We start from the raw sequence: 22,606 nt of genomic DNA on the forward strand, positions 1-22,606 counted from the left end.
CTGTTGCGTCATCAGCAAACTTGACGATTGAGTTGTCATGGGTGAACAGGGAGTACAGGTCAACACACCCTTGTCGGGGCCCCCGTGTTGAGAACCAGCGTGGTGGAGGTGTTGTTGCTTATATTCACCACCTGGGGTCGGCCCTACAGGTAGTCCATGACCCAGTTGCACAGGATGGGGTTCAGACCCAGGGCCCCGACCATAGTGATGACCTTGGGGAGCACTATGGTCCTGAAGGCTGAGCTGTAGTCAATGACCAGCATTCTTACATAGGTATTCCTCTTGTCCAGATGGGATAGGGCAGTGTGCAGTGTGATAGTGATTGTGTTATCCGTGGATGGAGGCAGTACGCGAATTGTAGTGGGTCTAGGGTGTCAGGTAAGATGGTGGTGATATGGTCCTTAACTAAGCCTCTCAAAACACCTCATGATGATAGAAGTGAGTGCTACGAAGCAATAGTCATTAGTTTAATTACCTTCGCTTTCTTTGGTACAAGGAACAATCTTGAAGTGGGAACAACAGACTGGGATTGGGAGAGATTTAATATGTCCGTGAACACTCCAGCCAGCTGGTCTGCGCATGCTCTGAGAACGCGGCTAGGGATGCCGTCTGGGCCGGCTGCCCTGCGAGGGTTAACACGCTTACATGTCTTACTCGCATCGGCCACGGAGAACGTGAGCCTTCGTTGTGACTGTAAGACCATGTTGCCCAGCACCATATAATAGGAGAAACAGTAATAGAGGTTTCACATGGGGCGAAGCCAACACCCTACCCCCAGCTCTGTACTCTGCAGAGGAGAAATATAATGAGACTTGAGATCTGGATTCCTATAGGAATATTGAAGTGTTTGTGAACAACAATTTCACAAAGGTTTATTCAGATGATGGGAGGCACAGTCGTAGGCCCTTATTATTGGTAAATGATGAAACAGCCCTACTCATCTCCTAGCTGTTATAGTAGAGACCCCTAGACATTATCCTGGCTTTACTTTTCCATCATGCAATTATGCTGATTGGCTGTATTTTCATTTAAATCACAACTTCTTAGTGTAGTTGCATTAGGCACTAAATTGGCATTTCGTCTTTGTGAGCTCACAAAAAATAAAAGTTTTGCCTTCTGAATATGCACGTTTCCCTTTATCGCTGGCCAGCCAGTAGTCATTTCATATCACCATTCAGAGAGCATGTTGAACCATCAGTTTTTCCCTCCCGCTGCGCCTGTGTGAGTAGTGGGCGGCGCGCATACCAAATCCCCCTCTCCATACCCAGCCAGTGTTGTACATGAGAGAGTGGAGCCACTCCGTTTCCTCCAAGCAGAGAGCGAAATACAGGGAGGGAAGAGGCAGGAGGACCGGAGCGCCGACATCGGCGGTATGAAGCGAGTGTAGCATCTTAGCGCTCGCGCCAGAAATTCAGATTGTTTTGCTACAATTCTTTTTTTTGCGTTTAAAATTCAGTTTGCCGCTGAATCGGAGACTATGGAACTGACTGTATCCAGGGTGCTGATTTCCATTGCGCAGCTCCTGGTTTTCTGCCAGATAGGTAAGGAAGAATAATATTTATAGATTTTGATAAGTGCAATGATTTATGTGTGATACGCATTATCAGCGGTTTTTGCTGGAGTGTGCACAGCCCATGTCAGTAACTGGCTAATGTTGTCTCTATATTTGATGCTATTGTGCATTCACTCAAAGGTGAAATATTTGACACTAGCAAACAAAATAAAGACAGGGACCGTGGTGAATTTAAAATGTGCATCCCAAATGCCACTCCACCTGACACATCTCAGGACTATTTGGAGAAATTACACTGTTGATTTATCATGAAGAGACTTTTAACATTTGGAGAACTTTCAACATTTTGATAGCAGCATTTCACTTGATATTTCAAGAGGACTCATTTGTAGGCTGTTAACAGAGTTTTTCTGATGGCATTTGGACAAGCCATTGAGAGCCTTTAACTTGATGTTGAAAGCCATAGTATTGATCCTTTAAAAGGATTGTCTTGTCTATCTACTATTTCCCTGGCATGAACACTGACAATAGGGTCGGTTTCGTGGATGGTTTTCTGGTCAAAGACTAGATGGAAAAGAAAGAGGAGGTGCTTTTGAGAGTTTTGATATCTGCCATCTGCTTGTTCCGTTTCTTCTAATCCCTTGGCTGAGTCATTATCTGTGATCTAAAAAAAGCATCTCAGAGATGGACAGTTTTGCTATGGGGTTTTATGGGAATTGGGAATTATGGGGGAAATTATTTGGAGGGAAAAGAAGGAGGGAGCACATCTCTAAGCCATCTGTTCCTCAATATGCCAGGCCACCATACAGGAGTTGGCCACAGACACACACGCACACACACACACACACACACACACACACACACACACACACACACACACACACACACACACACACACGCACACACACACACACACACACACACACACACACACACACACACACACACACACACACACACACACACACAAAACAACATAAGGCACTCATCCTGTGTCTCACAAATAGAAACATCCATCTGCATGCAAGACTATCACCAATTTGACTGTTTGGATACAATCAACACATTCAATCCATGCCATATGTAAAAAGAGAAAGAAAGAATATATATATATATATATATATATATATATATTTACTGTAGACTAGATTACGGTAATTAGCCTAGATATGAACAGTGCAGAACAGTACATTAGGAACTAATGTAAAGTAACAGCTGTGGTGTGTGCCAGTGTCAGGGTCAAATTTTGGCCACGGGTGGTGGGCATGGCTAGGGTTAGTTTTCACTTCAGTCGGACCGGTTCAGAAAGTGGAACAATCCTCATAGAAAGCAATGGATGATTGACTGAATTGAAAACGGAACTAAACCCAACCCTGATCAGGAGAGTCCCGGGAGAGTTCATAAGCAGTAGCGTGGTAATGACATAATACCCATTGAGCAGTGCCAGCAGCGCTATAGGGCAGGCTCTCTTTATTTCTCTGGGCTGGGTGGACAGGGACAGAGTTAGTGTACGTGCGAGGCTCTGAAAGCACACAGAGTCTGTTAGTTCTACCATCAGAGAAGATCTCATCCTAATGCTGATGCTGATCAGTGGATCACTGTGGATAATGTTGCCCTATTATGTATCTAAATGAGATGGTTGTAACACCATCTATGGGCAGGGCAAGAGTGTCGTTCCACCTCAAAAAGCACAAGCATTTCGACACCCACCATATCAGATTGTTTTGAAATTGTTTCTGTAGTTAGAAAGAGATACGATTACCATTCCTGCAACATTATTTTGTTTAAATATCATTTTATCTCTGAGAAATTAAGCTAATTACATCAGATTACATCCAGATTTTGGCCATTTAAATATATAGGATTCATATAATATTCAAAAACCATAGTACCTAACATCTGATTTGGACCAAACTTTTTTCAACAATGAGTTAGACACGAGGAATCCAAAGAAACTGTTTGAAGCCACCCACAGATGCCACACCCCAACAACAAATCCTTAGTATCTGACAAGTAGCATGGAGCTGCGGCTTGGAGTATTGCTTCTTCACCCTATGTAATGTATTCCCAGTGAATGTTTTTTCCCCCGTTTAGATAAATTATTAATTGAAGTTGTTACGTCCCATCCTACATCCTGGTATTGGGGCTTTTGACAAGTTCTTTGAATTTCTCATGTCTTACTCATTGTTTGAAAAAGAGTTTGGTCCAAATCGGATGTTAGGTATATGTATTGAATATCGAATTCATGTTGAATGGTTTGGGTGCAATCAATTAGCTTCATTTCTCAGATATCAAGTAATATTTCAAGAAAATAGTGTTGAAGGATTGCTCATATTATCTGTTTCTAACTAAGTAAACGATTTCAGAACAATCTGACATGGTGGGTGTCATGGCTTGCTGAAATGACATGGAATGACCCTAGAGGGTTATTGAATGAATGTGAAGAATTGATCTTCCACACTGTTATCTCAATGGGTGTGATTGGGATGCATGAAGTAACACTGTTATCTCAATGGGTGTGATTGGGATGCATGAAGTAACGTTGTTATCTCAATGGGTGTGATTGGGATGCATGAAGTAACACTGTTATCTCAATGGGTGTGATTGGGATGCATGAAGTAACGTTGTTATCTCAATGGGTGTGATTGGGATGCATGAAGTAACATTGTTATCTCAATGGGTGTGATTGGGATGCATGAAGTAACGTTGTTATCTCAATGGGTGTGATTGGGATGCATGAAGTAACACTGTTATCTCAATGGGTGTTATTGGGATGCATGAAGTAACACTGTTATCTCAATGGGTGTGATTGGGATGCATGAAGTAACGTTGTTATCTCAATGGGTGTGATTGGGATGCATGAAGTAACACTGTTATCTCAATGGGTGTGATTGGGATGCATGAAGTAACACTGTTATCTCAATGGGTGTTATTGGGATGCATGAAGTAACGTTGTTATCTCAATGGGTGTGATTGGGATGCATGAAGTAACGTTGTTATCTCAATGGGTGTGATTGGGATGCATGAAGTAACATTGTTATCTCAATGGGTGTGATTGGGATGTATGAAGTAACATTGTTATCTCAATGGGTGTTATTGGGATGCATGAAGTAACATTGTTATCTCAATGGGTGTGATTGGGATGTATGAAGTAACACTGTTATCTCAATGGGTGTGATTGGGATGTATGAAGTAACGTTGTTATCTCAATGGGTGTGATTGGGATGCATGAAGTAACGTTGTTATCTCAATGGGTGTGATTGGGATGCATGAAGTAACATTGTTATCTCAATGGGTGTGATTGGGATGCATGAAGTAACGTTGTTATCTCAATGGGTGTGATTGGGATGCATGAAGTAACACTGTTATCTCAATGGGTGTTATTGGGATGCATGAAGTAACGTTGTTATCTCAATGGGTGTGATTGGGATGCATGAAGTAACACTGTTATCTCAATGGGTGTTATTGGGATGCATGAAGTAACGTTGTTATCTCAATGGGTGTGATTGGGATGCATGAAGTAACACTGTTATCTCAATGGGTGTTATTGGGATGCATGAAGTAATGTTGTTATCTCAATGGGTGTGATTGGGATGCATGAAGTAACGTTGTTATCTCAATGGGTGTGATTGGGATGCATGAAGTAACATTGTTATCTCAATGGGTGTGATTGGGATGTATGAAGTAACATTGTTATCTCAATGGGTGTTATTGGGATGCATGAAGTAACATTGTTATCTCAATGGGTGTGATTGGGATGTATGAAGTAACACTGTTATCTCAATGGGTGTGATTGGGATGTATGAAGTAACGTTGTTATCTCAATGGGTGTGATTGGGATGCATGAAGTAACATTGTTATCTCAATGGGTGTGATTGGGATGCATGAAGTAACACTGTTATCTCAATGGGTGTGATTGGGATGCATGAAGTAACATTGTTATCTCAATGGGTGTGATTGGGATGCATGAAGTAACGTTGTTATCTCAATGGGTGTGATTGGGATGTATGAAGTAACATTGTTATCTCAATGGGTGTGATTGGGATGCATGAAGTAACATTGTTATCTCAATGGGTGTGATTGGGATGCATGAAGTAACATTGTTATCTCAATGGGTGTGATTGGGATGTATGAAGTAACGTTGTTATCTCAATGGGTGTGATTGGGATGTATGAAGAACCCTTGTTATCTCAATGGGTGTGATTGGGATGCATGAAGTAACAGCACGAGATGGTGAACTTTCGACTTCAACTGTAAGTGCCGATATGATATCTATCACGATATATCACAATTCTATATGTATTGGAACTTGATACTGAGATTGTCTGGGCGATTCAATGTTAAAAACCTATTGCTCACTATATGTCTGCTACAGAGGGACAACAGAGAGCCATAATAAAAACGAGTTTTGATCAGTCAGGGATATAAAAGAGCTGAAAACATGTTGGCTCACCATTTAAAAAGAAGATTGTGACCAACCAATAGGAGGAGATGTTTTGGCGCTGGTACAACCGGCTAGCGATAACTCATGTTAACTACCCAGCAACAAATAAGTACATCAATGTCATAGAATCAATGTAGCATAGTTAAAAATAATATCACGATACTCTACTGTAGACACCCCAACTCCCCCCTTTCTAAAAGTTTGTGTTGTGTTCTTCTTTGCTGGTCAATCAGACCTACAGACTTGAATATAATATAATGGTATCTCTTGGCAGACATGATAGTTGATGCTCTCTTTAATAATGAGCTGTACCAACAGCAGCATGTGTGTGACTGTAACAGTTGCAGTGTCATCTCTTTCTATGACTTGACCTTCATTTAACCAGGTAGGCCAGTTGAGAACAAGTTCTCATTTACAACGGCGACCTGGCCAAGATAAAGCAAAGCAGTGTGAACAGACAACAACAACACAGAGTTTCACATGGGATTAACAAACGTACAGTCAATAACACAATAGAAACACTCTCTATACGGTGTTTGCAAGTGTAACTACCCTATGTGGATGTGGTGAAGGTGGTTGAGCCTGGGTGAGTGCTGTTATGGGATCCAGCATCATTCATTAGGCTCGTTTACTCTTCTCTAAACCCACGGTGTATAGTTAATTGGCATTTGGCAGCATGTCCACTGCAGTTTCCTTTGAACCTTGACAGAATGTACATGGAATAAAGAAAACAAAGCCCTAGACTAGAGCACCAGATAATGAAACACAATGAAAAGCCAGAAGGACTATTAAAAATAGAATAGGAGTCTTCTACTGAAGAGACACCTGCTAGTGTTCGCGGACGCAAAATGTGTCTGGGTCAAACCTGTAACCAATTGAACTGCAACCTGGTTTAGAATCATTACGTCCAATCATGCTCATAAATAATTACTGCTAATAAAACCTTTATTAACTGTGTATTATGATGCTATTTATAATAGGAGCAATTTGCCTTAATAAAGCAACATGACCTGTAAATGAAGCCAATCATACACCTGATGCCATAGAACCCAAAAGGGCTTCTTCCAATGAACGGTTCCGTTTAGAACCCAGAACCCTTTCAGAACTCTTCCCCCCCCCCCTAGCTCTGTAAATCATGTTCCTTATCAAAGCGACGTCACCTAAAGAGACCTGTGACACATGCAGATGATGCGTGGCAGAGAAGCTGTCTATTAGCCGTCGAGGTTTGACCCCTGGGTGCTTTATGACGTCCTGTGATCTACCACATCTGGTCATTAGTCCCACGGTGTAGTTATGTCATCCTAATGCTACGTACGTCATGAGGAGAGAGAGAGAGAGAGCCCCCTCTCCCCCTGGACGATCAAATGATCCATGTCTCTTAACGTTTGTAAAAAAGAGGCGTCCACGGGACCTCTCTCCGTCTCTCCGTCTCTCCCTCTCTGATTAGATTTGTTTTCCATCTCGGCCGTTGCTCTTAAATGTTAAATGAGTTTCGTCTAGAGTTAAACGTCGACGAATCACTGGTATGGCTTGTCTCCTCTTCTGATTTCAACGTCGGCGGTTTGGATCCGAGGAGAGAGACAGATGAATGTCGGTCTTATCGGCTGCACAGCTCTCTGTTTAGCCCCGTGTGTCTGTCTCCAGAGACGGGAGTGTGAGTGGTGTGTGTGGGTGTTCATGGAAACAAACATAGAGGCAGGATCTCACTTCACGTACCAGGCCTTTCTCCCGTGACAGAATCCATGGAGGACCTTGCACCCCCGAAGTGCTCATGCTGAGTCTCTCTTGTCCCTCTCCGTGTTCACTCTCTCTTCTGCTTCTCCGTCATGATTATTCACCAGTATAGGGTGTTTCATGCAATCTAATAGAGGATGTCAACAGTAGTCATGGTAACATGTACTATGGTAAATTACTCGAACGAGATGATCTGAGGGAACTGCTTGCGCTCTAGACAGGGTGAATATGTTCAGTCTAATGTATGGGTGGACACTCGAGTTAGCTACGCAGTACGCCCTAGGCACACATATCTCAAGTTATGATCTAGCCCTGTAATAACAACAGACGATTTAGAGCTGATTTGGAACATGTGATTTGTCCCACATCATCTGTTTTCCCCTCCCATGTCTCTCTCATACACGGACGCATGGATGCACACGCACACACAGACACGCACTCACACCACTTTGCCACTGTTGAGGGTCAGTGTGTGTCGTGTTCCCATAGCGCTCCGTGTGTAAAATGCGATTAGAACTGTAGAACCGGACGGACCGTTACGCTGCTACTCAGAACAGAGCCGCTCTGTCCCTCTGTGCTGCCAGCACAACAAAAGTCTTCATGGAAGTACGAATCTTGTTAAAAATATTTCCTAAAGCCATCTTATGTGTCTCTTTTTGGGTGTCTAAAACAACTACAGTGGGGCAAAAAGGTATTTAGTCAGCCACCAATTGTGCAAGTTCTCCCACTTAAAAAGTTGAGAGAGGCCTGTAATTTTCATCATAGGTACGCTTCAACTATGACAGACAGAATTAGAAAGAAAAATCCAGAAAATCACATTGTAGGATTTTTAATGAATTTATTAGCAAATATGGTGGAAAATAAGTATTTGGTCACCTACAAACAAGCAAGATTTCTGGCTCTCACAGACCTGTAACTTCTTCTTTAAGAGGCTCCTCTGTCCTCCACTCGTTACCTGTATTAATTGCACCTGTTTGAACTTGTTATCAGTATAAAAGACACCTGTCCACAACCTCAAACAGTCACACTCCAAACTCCACTATGGCCAAGACCAAAGAGCTGTCAAAGGACACCAGAAACAAAATTGTAGACCTGCACCAGGCTGGGAAGATGGAATCTGCAGCTTGGTTTGAAGAAATCAACTGTGGGAGCAATTATTAGGAAATGGAAGACATACAAGACCACTGATAATCTCCCTCGATCTGGGGCTCCACGCAAGATCTCACTCCGTGGGGTCAAAATGATCACAATCGAAAATCATAGAAAAACTAACATAGACAACCCACCCAACTCATTCTGGCCCTAACCAGAATATAAAGAGGAGTGGGAGGCCCCGGTGCACAACTGAGCAAGAGGACAAGTATGTTAGAGTTTCTAGTTTGAGAAACAGATGCCTCACATGTTCTCACCTGGCAGCTTCATTAAATAGTACCCGCAAAACACCAGTCTCAACATCAACAGTGAAGAGGTGACTCCGGGATGCTGGCCTTCTAGGCAGAGTTGCAAAGAAAAAGCCATATCTCAGACTGGCCAATAAAAAGAAAAAATGAAGATGAGTAAAATAACACAGACACTGGACAGAGGAGCTCTGCCTTAGAAGGCCAGCATCAAGGATGCCTGACAAGAGCAAGGCTTGTCTGTGGCTGGGCCGTCTGTCACAAAGGACAGTGTTGTTTAAAGGAGAGAGACTTTAATAAGAGGCAGTGGGAGATAGTGGGTCTGGGGGAATGAGATGACTGAGGCTGGGGGAACTCAGGGAAAGCCGGTGGGAGAGGGGCTGCAGACTGCAGTGAAAGATGGAGGGGAACCTCAAGTGAAAGGTGGTTGGGTGGGTGGGTGGGTTGGGGGGGGGCAATGAAAGATAGGGGAGTGTGTGTCCATGGCGATGGGGGAGGCAGCAGAGGATGTCAGTGTGGAAATCAGGGTGGCCAGACGCCACAAGACATTATACGGTTGTCAAGGAGTCCAGTGCTGATGCTCCCTAGCATACTGATGGAACTGATGGGAAACCTGTGATGCATCTCAATACTGTCTGTCACTTCCCCTTCTCGTCTCCTTTCTTCCAGGAAGCCACATTAGACTATTGAGATGCTTATATAGCTCAGTGCTGTGATGCTGAGCAGATGAACACAGTGCATTTCAATGCACTCAGAGTGGGAGAATCGACTGGTTCTAGCATACACACGCACACACACACGAAAACATACACACACCATCCCCACTAATTCACATGGACACAATACTACGTACCCAAGTAACAAATAAACACTCTACCAGTGTACACACAGTCATGACTTCAAAGTGGGACTGAGCATTTATGTCATCATCAACCACACAACCCCAGTGGGGCTGACTACAGTAAGTACAGTGACTGTACCTGGCTCTAAAATACTGTCTCTGCGTTATGAAGCTCTCTGTTCCTCCGTTTTCTCCAGCTCTCTGTGTTCCTCTGTTTTCTCCAGCTCTCTGTGTTCTCCCCCCCTCCCCAGGGGTGTCACACTCTGTGCCTGATTTATTTATGAGTTCTTCTTGGGAGGAAGGATCTGAAACTTTGTGTTTATTATTTCAGGCCACCCCTCACCAGGAAACTCCCTGGCTCGCGGCTCACATTAATAACAGGCTTTTTCATGGGTTGTTTGTTCACAAATGCTGTGTTTCATGGAGAGTTTTGTGGAGGAGACAAGTAAACCCTCTCCATCGGCATTAAAGTTAATCTCATGAAACAGAATTTGGAGAAAATCTACGTTGACACACAGCCTTCAGAGTGCAGGACCATAGGGGAGATTGATGGGCTCTTCTTGAGTGCGACGCACAGCACACACTCATTTCTGTCAACGGATGCAGCAGAATTAGGGGAGGAGTAGTCGCAGAGGCACAGAATCTGTCACAGAAATGGAATGTCACAGAAAAACTCCCATGATGAATGAGCAGAACTTCCACAGGTCTATCATTGAGAACAGGACAGCTCTGTCCAGTGTCTTAATCTCAGAGCCATTTTAGCACTTATGACTCTGGTTAAAAACTCAGTTGTTCTCAACATAAGGTGAAGTTAAACCAGACAGAAAATTATCCAGTGTTAAATCAACACCGAGAGTGTTAAATTGAACACTGGTCCAGTGTCTATAGCGGTCCACACTTTTCAGTGTTAAATTAACTCGCTGCTTAGTTTAAAGCCTTGGTTTTGGTTGAGACATGGTTGTTGCATTCATCCATGTTCAGTCCTGTGGCCTTCACCAAGTGAGACCCTCAGCAAATATGTTACGTCAATTCTTTAACACACTGCAACACGGGGCTAGTTTTACCCTAATGCTGTGGCCTGGAATTCATGGTTTACAGGCTACATCAGGTCTGCAAGTCACATTATGCTTGCTTGTATAAAGTGATGTGTAATTCCTATTGGAATCCAGCCATTTTGAACTTTTATTCACACACAACCTGCATTAAGAATGACTGCTGGGTTGGGATGGCTAAGATACAAGACTACATAAATGATCTAAACTGGTGTCACGTTCGTCTTACTAATGGTCGGACAAAGCTGCAGCGCAATATGGTTTCTACATAATTTATTAAAGTGAAAAACCTAGAAAAAAAACAAATAAAGAAACAAACAACGAACCGTGACTAACGAGCTGCTACCTGTACTAACTCATAAACATAAACAATATCCCATAACCCACAGGTGGAAAAAAATGCTCCTTAAGTATGATCCCCAATTAGAGACAACGATAGCCAGCTGCCTCTAATTGGGAATCACACCAAAACCCCAACATAGAAAAAACAACCTAGAACCCCATATAGAAAATATAAACTAGACAGTCATGCCCTGACCTACTCCACCATGGAAAATAAAGTCTCTCTATGGTCAGGACGTGACAACTGGAACAACCATTTCAGTAAAAGATTATATTAGTTTAGAAACATCTATGTTATTTATATTAGAGTAGAATAAGATTAATGAATCAATGAATTTATATGCAAAAAACAAATATTGAAAAAAACGATTCTAAAAATCAACCTGAAATGCAGCATGCTGGGAAATATGATAATGATGGGCGTGGTTTTGGTTTAATACTGGTTATTTGAACCAACACGGGGGGTATTTTACACCAATGAGTGTTAATTTAATAATTACAGAGTTCATTTAACACATGAATCAACACTAGAAATGTTACACTAAAAAACAACACTAGGTAACACTGGACGAATTGCTATGCAGCAGAAGTGAACTTGAATGCGGATGAACAAATTTCCCTCTCGGGGACAATGAAGAAATGTCAATAAAAAAATGATTTATCGTTCCCAAGAGGGATATTTGTTCCACTGTCGTTTCACTGTCCAGTTGTTCTGAACAGTTGTTCTAACCCCCAGCTGTTCCCCTATATTACCACCTTCACAAGTCGGCTTCTAGGTCTCACGTTCCCACGGTTACCACATGTCACATGTCCTCTGACCTCACTGCAACAGCTGGACCATGACACATTCCCATAGGCCTTCTCAAACACCGACATACATCATCATGACATTGATTCACGTTGTCATATATAAGTCCCCATGGAACAATGCAGCATTTGACAGCACTCAGAGGCAATATCCCCTGTTTAATTTGGGCCTAACCCTCTTCAATCTTCCCCCTGTATGACTCCAGTGGAAGACCTGCAAGTAAAACCTGCTAGGAGAGAACACATGCCACTAATTCACTAATTCACACATGGCTTTCAGTCACAGCAGCTGTGACATGAACATGTAATGGGGTGTGGCGGGGAGGTATGTATATCTCACTTCATGTCCAACAGGTGCTCTCTAGAATGTTCTCAGTGTGTATTGATCAAAGGAAAGAATAATGATGACCATTGGCATTTGGCATCGTGGAATCACTTCTGCCCTGCTAAAGCTCTTGAAGCTAAAGCTCTTCACTGCACCGACTCAGAGATGGTGCCAGTCGTTCTGTCTCAGTGCCTCTTGTTTAATGCGAGTTGTCATATTACCCCTGTCCCCTCACAGACGGAGGATGTGTTGTACGATCCAGATACGTGATTTCACGCCCCAGTAAAGGGACCACGACCGTGGCTGTACGGAGAGTCCCTAAGGACAGTGAAGTGAACCACATGCGCTGGGCGGTTGAGCGGTTCAGTGCCAAGCCAGAGTAAAGTGAATCCTTCCTGTCTTTTAATTCCAGTCTGAGCCAGCTTCCATCTCTCTCAGGGGTCCACTAAACTTCCATTCATTAACATTCTAGCGAGACTCTCCCCTGCTACAGCAACACAGTGTACAGTACAGTGTCACACACACACACACGCGCGCACGCGCACACGCACACGCACACGCACACGCACACACACACACACACACACACACACACACACACACACACACACACACACACACACACACACACACACACACACACACCATCCATCCATATACACTGTCCTTACTCATTAGTAGAAGGCCAGGTCAGCGACTCCATGTTCTGTCTAGGCCAGAGTGTTCAGGTTTGGCCTTTCTGTCATGACTGGCCCTATTGTAATAGATACACGTTTAGTTCCTGACCATGGCAGGCAGGCGCCCACTCAGTCTATCTGATCTGGGGTTAAAAGAAGAGGTCAACACTCCGTGTCCAACTGATTCACTTAGTGGCGGTTAGAAACCACGTTGGCCTTGAACCAAAGAAATGGGGACATTTGAGTGTGACTGTAAGACAGATTTATGAGCACCATCATTAGAGCTGATAGTGACAGAGAGGAGACGGAGAGAAGGAGGGCAAAGCCGAGAGGTTCCAGGCCAGCTTGAGTGTGACGCGCTCGTTGGTGATAAGGTCGTATATGGGCCCCATCGTTAGTGCTGATGAGGACCAAAAGAAGGAGAGAAAAGGAGTGAAAGAGGGAGGAAAGGAAGGAGGGAGAGAGCCGGGAGGTTGTGGCGAGCATTGATAATGGGCTCCTTAATATCTCACTGTGAGGGATCGTAATCTAATTTGCCTCTGGGTTTTCTCTGTGACACTGAGCCTGGAACAGGGGGGAGGGGAGGGCTGTGTGTGTGTGTGTGTGTGTGTGTGTGTGTGTGTGTGTGTGTGTGTGTGTGTGTGTGTGTGTGTGTGTGTGTGTGTGTGTGTGTGTGTGTGTGTGTGTGTGTGTGTGTGTGTGTGTAGTTCCTCAAAATCTAGTTACTCACATCGCTTTGTATCTACCGAGCTACTGCTTAGTTACTAACCCACCTGTGTTGGTGTTGTTGCGTTAAGTCAGAGGTTAAGGGTCATGATGACCAACTCTGTTTCTATCCTGTTGTTCTCACGTGGTAGGTCTAATGCTCCATAATAATCCTATTGTTTTAACCATACTGTAAAAAACTATGATGATGGGGGGGAGTGAAAGGAGAATGTTCATTGTCACCATTGAAGAAACAGTCATTGATATGAATACATACTCTCCAGACCAAGGGTAGGTCTTTACTATGTACCGCGGACCTCTGTTTGATGAAACAATGCTATCTGTATGCTGTAACCTCTAGAGGGGAAACAGACCTGGGAAAGGAAAGAGCTGTACTACACGCACGCACGCACACACACACACACACACACACACACACACACACACACACACACACACACACACACACACACACACACACACACACACACACACACACACACACACACACACACACACACACACCGGGCTGCCAGATATCAGTTTCCTTTCCTACATGGCACAGAGAGCACTATTATCTTCGGACATTACCAGGTCAGAAAGAGTATGTCCACTGGGTAACTGAGCTATTTGAAATGGAGAAGTTCGAGTGGCGGCAAGACGATGAGTTAGGAGGAAGATTGTCACAGTAGTGCAAATGTCAGCAGTAGGTAAGGTATACTGCTCTTAAAGTGGACTTTGATACGGATCATTAGGCTTCCATCCTGTTAAGATCTATGGGATTAAATCCACTAATGCTTAATATCCTTCCTTCGATCTACACAGCGACACTCTGATAGTGTAAAACAACCCGAAGCCTCTCTGTGTGTGTGAGAGAGAGAGAGATATGGAGAGAGATAATGTAATGAGAGTGAATTTGGGGAGAAAGATAGAGAGGAAAGAGAAAGAGATATACAAAGAGGAGGAGGCAGAGATCAATTAGAGCAGTAGATGTGTGTATACTTTGTGCAGTAGCAAACACACACACACACATACATACACACACAAAGGCACACACACACATACAGATTGAGCAGCCATTTTCTCTAGACCATTCATCTCTCAAAACGGTTGTCTCTTTCCAGTAATTACTTTGGACCTTCTGAACTCCACTGATGTGTCTCATCTCCTCCACAGTGTGTGTGTGTGTGTGTGTGTGTGTGTGTGTGTGTGTGTGTGTGTGTGTGTGTGTGTGTGTGTGTGTGTGTGTGTGTGTGTGTGTGTGTGTGTGTGTGTGTGTGTGTGCGTGTGTGCGTGCGTGCGTGTGTGCGCGTGTGTGTGTGTGCGCGTGTGTGTGTTGTTTCCACACATCAACATATAGCCATTACCTTCTACTGTCTCTGTAGCAGATAGCTCACTACATCACTATGTGGATGTGGAATGGGGACAACAACGCGATCTCTCTAGGTGAGTCAATAAAGATGACCAGTCCTTCATCACGTTCCCATTAACCAAGCGGTCTACCGAGAACTCTGCTGGATGAGAGATGCATGGACGAGGGATGAGAGGGGCTGGAACAGTCAGCACTGTGACAGGTATAGAAAGTGGGTGGAACGTGACCCTCATCAGTTACAGAGAACGAGGGAGAAGGAGTGAGAGAGAAGTGCCCTCTATCTCGCTTTTATCGCCTTCCTCACCGCTCTCTCCTGTGCCTCACCCCTCTCCACCATTCCCTTCTCTCCCCTGCCCTTGAGAAGAGAGTCTGTTTTGAGAGACACTCAACAAATGGCAGCTCAATCATATCCCTATAGGTAAACCAAGTGGTCGGGATGTGTCCTTTGACATGAGAGAAGAAGTATGTCTTCATATACAGTGTCATGCAGCAGGTGCTGGGGTCTCACGTGACATAGTGTTTATGTTTTTCTCAGTGAAGCGTATTCTAACTCTCTATTTTTTCCATCTCCTTTCTCTCTCTCTCTCTCTCTCTCTCTCTCTCTCTCTCTCTCTCTCTCTCTCTCTCCCTCTCCCCCTTTCTCTTATAGTGGCCTTGACAGAGGCGTACTTCAAGGCCCAGAGAAAATTCACAGACGACATCGACTGGTCCTACACAGGTCAGTACAGTACAGAACAGCATTCATGCCATGGGGTATTCAGGTTACGAATTACAGGGGGGGATAGGGGCTGAAATAGCAATGTTGAGCACCGGTCACCCTCAAGAGTCGATGTACAGTCTTGGCCAAAAGTTTTGAGAATGACACAAATATACATTTTTGTGTCTTTAGATATTTTTGTCAGATGTTACTATGGAATACTGAAGTATAATTATAATTACAAGCATTTCACAAGTGTCAAAGGCTTTTATTGACAATTACATGAAGTTGATGCAAATAGTCAATATTTGCAGTGCTGACCCTTCTTTTTCAAGACCTCTGCAATCCACCCTGGCATGCTGTCAATTAACTTCTGGGCCACATTCTTAAATAATCTATGCTTGGAGTTTGTCAGAATTTGTGGATTTTTGTTTGTCCACCCTTCCTCTTGAGGATTGACCACAAGTTCTCAATGGGATTAAGGTCTGGGGAGTTTCCTGGCCATGGACCCAAAATATCGATGTTTTGTTCCCCGGGCAACTTAGTTATCACTTTTGCCTTATGGCAAGGTGCTCCGTCATGCTGGAAAAGGCATTGTTTGTCACCAAACTTTTCCTGGATGGTTGGGAGAAGTTGCACTCGGAGGATGTATTGGTACCATTCTTTATTCATGGCTGTCTTCTTAGGCAAAATTGTAAGTGAGCCGGACAAGCTTTTTTCTGGATGTCCCAAACAATCGGAAAGGGGATTCCTCAGAGAAAATGACTTACCCCATTCCTCAGCAGTCCAATCCCTGTACCTTTTGCAGAATATCAGTCTGTCCCTAATGTTTTTCCTGGAGAGAAGTGGCTAATTTGCGGCCCTTCTTGACACCAGGCCATCCTCCAAAAGTCTTCGCCTCACTGTGCGTGCAGATGCACTTCTGTGTAGATGCACGCCTGCTGCCATTCCTGAGCAAGCTCTGTACTGGTGGTTCCCCGATCCTGCAGCTGAATCAACTTTAGGAGATGGTCCTGGCGCTTGCTGGACTTTCTTGGGCGGCCTGAAGCCTTCTTCAAAACAATTGAACCGCTCTCCTTGAAGTTCTTGATGATCCGATAAATGTTTGATTTTAGGTGCAATCATACTGGCGGCAATATCCTTGCCTGTGAAGCCCTTTTTGTGCAAAGCAATGATGACAGCACATGTTTCCTTGCAGGTAACCATGGTTGACAGAGGAAGAACAATGATTCCAAGCACCACTCTCCTTTTGAAGCTTCCAGTCTGTTATTCGAACTCAATCAGCATGACAGAGTGATCTCCAGCCTTGTCCTCGTCAACACTCACACCTGTGTTAACGAGAGAATCACTGACATGATGTGAGCTGGTCCTTTTGTGGCAGGGCTGAAATGCAGTGGAAATGTTTTTTTGTGGATTCTTTTCATTTGCATGGCAAAGAGGGACTTTGCAATAAATTGCAATTCATCTGATCACTCTTCATAACATTCTGGAGTATATGCAAATTGCCATCATACTAACTGAGGCAGCAGACTTTGTGAAAATTAATATTTGTGTCATTCTCAAAACGTTTGACCACGATTGCATAATGCGAACCCTGCAGACTATATTGTTAAAATAGTGTCATACGCTACCTCAGCCCTGACTGGTGCACTAATGTTAAACCTGCTCAACACAACCAGCACTGCCGGTCTTTTCTCCACATGCTGACAGATGTAGGGGATTAAGCTCAGATGTCCTTAGCCCTTACCAGGAGGGATTGCTCCATCAGTGAAATAGACCTGACTTGACTGGTCTAGCTTGTTCAAATCTAACTGTGTTCTGGTTGAGGGAAATTGAGCGTGTTTCAATTGCTCTAAGGGCCAGTCACGTTAAAATAGTCAGCGAAACGTATTTTCAGGCATGAAAGGCATTTTCTTTCATGTACCGTCGTTTTTGTGATTTCCATCCATCGTCCCAAATTGCTTGACTTCATTTCATTACACTCTCTCTGTCAATTTGTATTCAGATAAGAAACAATTCTGCTTGTTTGGTAATAGGCGTTATACTTGACATTTTCCACTCTGCTGCTCTCAAAGTTCAGGGCCCCGTCACAACAAGCTGAGTCCCAGAGAGACGGGAGAGAGACTGCAGGGCTCAAGTGTATGTTGTGTGTGTGTGTTTGTGTGCATGTGTGTGCCTTTATTTATGCTTGCATGTGTATGCCTTTGTTCGTGCATCCGTGTGTGTCTGTCTGTCTGTCTGTCTGTCTGTCTGTCTGTCTGTCTGTCTGTCTGTCTGTCTGTCTGTCTGTCTGTCTGCCTGTCTGTCTGTCTGTGTGTGTGTGTGTGTGTGTGTGTGTGTGTGTGTGTGTGTGTGTGTGTGTGTGTGTGTGTGTGTGTGTGTGTGTGTGTGTGTGTGTGTGTGTGTGTGTGTGTGTGTGTGTGTGTGTGTGTTGTTGGGAGCAGACCTGTTTATCAGCCCGTGATATAACAGTAGTGAGTGTGCTGTCAGTATGAGGTACTGAGCCGTGAGGAAGAGAATTAACATGTGAAAGCGCACACCTCATTGTGAGGCACAGCGCACAGTATGGAGATGGAGAAATGGGGAAAGAGAGAGAGAGAGAGAGAGAGAGAGAGAGAGAGAGAGAGAGAGAGAGAGAGAGAGAGAGAGAGAGAAAAATGGAGATAAACCTTCTCGGACGTTACCATATGGTAGCTAGCTTTTAAGCTTTAATGCTGGTAGCCTTTACGGAATATGCAATCCTCTTGGAGTATGCAGCAGCATTTGCTCAGAATGTTTTGGTTCAAGGTTGCACTCCCATTAAGTGGCTCTTTACTTTTGAGATCCATTGGTATGATTTATATTATACTGAACATTCATTGGATTGTCAGGATTCCCCTGAGTTGGAGTACGAAATGTAATTTCTCTGTAAACATTTGAATGTCAAACAGACAGTGTGAGCTAATGGATTTATCTTGGTACAGGCAGACTATCACAATCACATAGGTGATAAACTGTATATACTGAATGTCAGGTTCTGTGTTCATATTTGTTCATATATGTGTTGTTTTTCAGACTGTGTATCCTTGCGTGCTCTGCCACTGTTTGTGTTTCCAAAGTTGATACAGTACAAATCCACGGTATCCACCCGTTAACCCCTCTCCCCAGGGGGTCCCTATGATCCGTTAACCCCCATTTCCCCCGTCTCCATCTGCCACTGTGAGTGTGTAGTCTCTATCCTCTGATAACTCCAGGCCCCAGTGTAGGCCACGCGAGACAGGGTCCCCAGCCACCACAGCAGCCCATTTCCTGCCTGTGTAAACTCTCTGATCTCCTTGTCATGGCTACAGGGCCTGTGTGTCCCTACACTACCCTCGCTCTTTGTCTGCCTCTTTCTCCTTCTGCTGGGCTCTAACACAAGGGACAGAATAAATGATCCAGCTCTCTTCTCCATCAACATGTAACGGAGTTGGCTTGCGTGATGACTAACCTCGCCTGAGACCTGAAGACTTGCGTTAGCTCCCCCAAGCTAATGCTCAGCGGGCTAACACAGGGCGGACCCAGTCTTACACATACACACTGGCCGGCATAATGCACATTCAGTACAGACTGCAGCCTCTCCATCAGCATCTAACATCTCTTAACGGGCTGTTAACCACCACCTCATTGACTTACTCCAGCTCTGCTTTCTTAGTCATACAGGCAGTCGTTAGTTAGTGTTGTTTCTGCTCCAGTTGTCTCCAGCCGTCTTCTCCCCCTCCTGTCCTAGAGCTGCTGAGGTTGGTGGTGAGGTAAGGGTTGAGTTGCCCCCGCTCCCTTCTCTCTCTCCGGCCCAGCTAAGGTCATAATGCAGCAGGACTCAGAGACCCAGGACGAGACTTAGTCATGCTGGATGGTGATGTGTTTCAGGGCACCATTACACTGACTGAGGACCTCTAGTAGAGTCGACAGATGGGGGGGGAGGAACAGTACCCCCTCCCCTCACACACACACACACACGCACACACACACACACACAAGGATGGTGTGTTTGCATAGCGAAATCCTAACATACATAATACATGAATTAATTTGCTTGAATCCACTCTCCTTGCTGCCCATGTCTTCTCACATTAAAGGGCAAAGCCAGAGTGAAGACTGTTCATGCTGTATTCTACAAGATGTAAGACAGGAAAGTAGGCTTGATCTATCAGACAGCCAATAACAGATGTTGTTTGTGGGATGTTGGAGGATGAACAACAGGTTCTTTTATCTTTATTATAAGCCTTTCCTCCTATAAAAGTCTTTGCAAAACAGAAAACAGAGAGAGTTGCCTGATAGCGATATGCTAAGTGATGATCTGTTATTTATTTTGACCAGTTGGACACATCTCCAAAATGTCAGTGCTGCTCCACTGAGCCCTATTACAAGGGGATTACCCTCTTTATTTAACGGACGATTTAAAGAACTGTCACTGACTGCTGGTAAGTCGTGATGATTTCTTCATTGGGAGGACAAAGAGGTAGCTGAGTGTGTGTGGTGTGGCGTTGGGTGTGATTGTGTGTGTGTGTGTGTGTGGTATGTCTGTGTGTGGTGTGCCTGTGTGGTGTGTCTGTGTGCGGTGTGTCTGTATGTGTGTCTGTGCGTGTATGCGTCTGTGTCTGTCTGTCTGTGTGTGTGTGTGTGTGTGTGTGTGTGTGTGTGTGTGTGTGTGTGTGTGTGTGTGTGTGTGTGTGTGTGTGTGTGTGTGTGTGTGTGTGTGTGTGTGTGTGTGTGTGTGTGTGTGTGTGTGTGTGAGTCAGAAGTTGGCTGTCTTGGTCCCCAGGGACATTCAACCTTTCAGAGTAACAGAACGCCACGTTTCTCCTCATCTAATATAAAGACTGACTCACTTAAAGACCAGTCATTACATGTGAGTCACATAGTGTACTGGGATGTCAATCATCTGTCATTTGAGAACTCGGTTTAAAAGTAGCGCAATGTAATGGGGGACAGCTCCTTTGTGTGTGTTCCTGGTATGGCTGACAGAATACGTGTTGCTCCTGGCACTTAACTCTCCTCCGAACCTCTGCAGCACCTTGTTGCCATGGTAGCATCTTGTGAGTGTAGCAGCAGTGTTGTGTCATGGCATTTATGCCAGATGAGGCCCCCAGAAGCACCTGACAGCCCCTTTTCACTTTTCTGCCAGCATAGGAGAAGCATACAGACACACACATGTTCAGGCACACAGTCACATATGCAGGCATGCACAAACACACACACCAAATAAAGAGTCAAACTCTTTCCCAGCCTACACACACACTCACATGCGCATGCACACTTGCACACCAAATTGACAGGCACACTCCTTGCTGTCCCACAGATCATTTAAGTGGCACAGCCAGAAGCCACTCTCGTCTGTCACCAACGCAGTAAACTGTCATTCAACTCACAATGGCAATACGGCTGAATTCAGAGTGGAAATGATTTGACCCCATAAAAGGTTGTGAATGTCGGTCATGCCTGATAAACTCTTATCTTTAGCACCTGACCTCCTTTGATGACTCTGTATTCATTCTACTGGGATATTAGCCAGTGGAGTTCAAATGAGGGAGGGAGGGGAGGCAGGGAGGGGGAGGCAGGGAGGGGGAGGCAGGGAGGGAGGGAGGCAGGGAGGGGGAGGCAGGGAGGGGGAGGCAGGGAGGGGGAGGCGGGGAGGCAGGGAGGGGGAGGGAGGGAGGGAGGGAGGGAGGGAGGGGGAGGCAGGGAGGGAGGCGGGGAGGGAGGGACGCAGGGAGGGAGGCAGGGAGGGGGAGGAAGGGGGGGAGGCGGGGGAGGGGGAGGCAGGGAGGGAGGGAGGGAGGGAGGGAGGCAGGCAGGCAGGCAGGCAGGCAGGCAGGGGGAGGGAGGGAGGGAGGGAGGGAGGGGGAGGGAGGGAGGGGGAGGGGAGAGGGAGGGAGGGAGGGAGGGAGGGGGGGCGGGGAGGGAGGGAGGCAGGGAGGAAGGGAGGGGGGAGGCGGGGAGGGAGGGAGGCGGGGAGGGAGGGAGGCAGGGAGGAAGGGAGGGGGAGGGAGGCAGGGAGGGAGGAGGGAGGGAGGGAGGGAGGGAGGGAGGGACGCAGGGAGGCAGGGAGGGAGGCAGGGACGGAGGGAGGGCAGGGAGGGAGGCAGGGAGGGAGGCAGGGACGGAGGGAGGGAGGGAGGGATGTTTACTGTTAATGTTCACTGTTCATTTTTTTGTTTTTGTTTATTTCACTTTTGTTTATTACATATTTCACAACGCTTTGGCAAAGTTAACATAGGTTTCCCATGCCAATCAAGCCCTTAAATTGAATTTAAATTGAGCGAGAGAGAGAGAAAGCTGCTGGGAAGACACTATCTCTCTCTCACTCTCACACTCGTTCACACAGCACACAGGGAGATAGAGTATTTATTGTGAGAGAGGGAGGGCGGAGGGAGAGAGACACAGTCGTTTTTAGGACACTGGGGAGAGGAAGAGGTGATAATGAAGTCTTTCCTCCTCTCCTCCCAGTGTGCAGCCTCAGCCTGGCCGTTCTCATGCTAATGTCTCTGAGTTCAGACAACAACAACCGACTCATTACTCTTTTCCAGCAACATGCTCCTCCCACCCTGCTCTGGGTCAGCAGGCATCTCAGAGACTCAGCAGGGAATATCATAAAACTCACAGTACAGTATAATGTGGATGTATGCAAGCATACTGTACATATGGCTAGCTGCATGGATGTACTTACTGCAGGCGCTGT

The 22,606-nt window shown here is 45.2% G+C and overlaps 1 protein-coding gene across 3 annotated transcripts in view; it reads left to right on the forward strand.

The window, feature by feature from the left end:
• The first annotated feature begins 1,269 nt into the window (after positions 1–1,269).
• ptprz1b (protein tyrosine phosphatase receptor type Z1b) overlaps positions 1,270–22,606 on the forward strand; it is a 55,293-nt gene continuing 33,956 nt past the window's right edge. For 2 of the 3 annotated variants that reach the window (XM_052491898.1, XM_052491899.1), the window contains exons 1-2: positions 1,270–1,541; positions 15,859–15,927. In XM_052491898.1, coding sequence (XP_052347858.1) covers positions 1,478–1,541; positions 15,859–15,927 — 133 coding nt within the window. In that variant the 5' untranslated portion in view covers positions 1,270–1,477. The remainder of the gene's footprint in view (positions 1,542–15,858; positions 15,928–22,606) is intronic. The other variant, XM_052491897.1, reaches the window with a different exon arrangement.

This window comes from Oncorhynchus keta, chromosome 33 (assembly GCF_023373465.1).
Source record: "Oncorhynchus keta strain PuntledgeMale-10-30-2019 chromosome 33, Oket_V2, whole genome shotgun sequence".
In the NCBI taxonomy this organism is placed as follows: domain Eukaryota; kingdom Metazoa; phylum Chordata; class Actinopteri; order Salmoniformes; family Salmonidae; genus Oncorhynchus; species Oncorhynchus keta.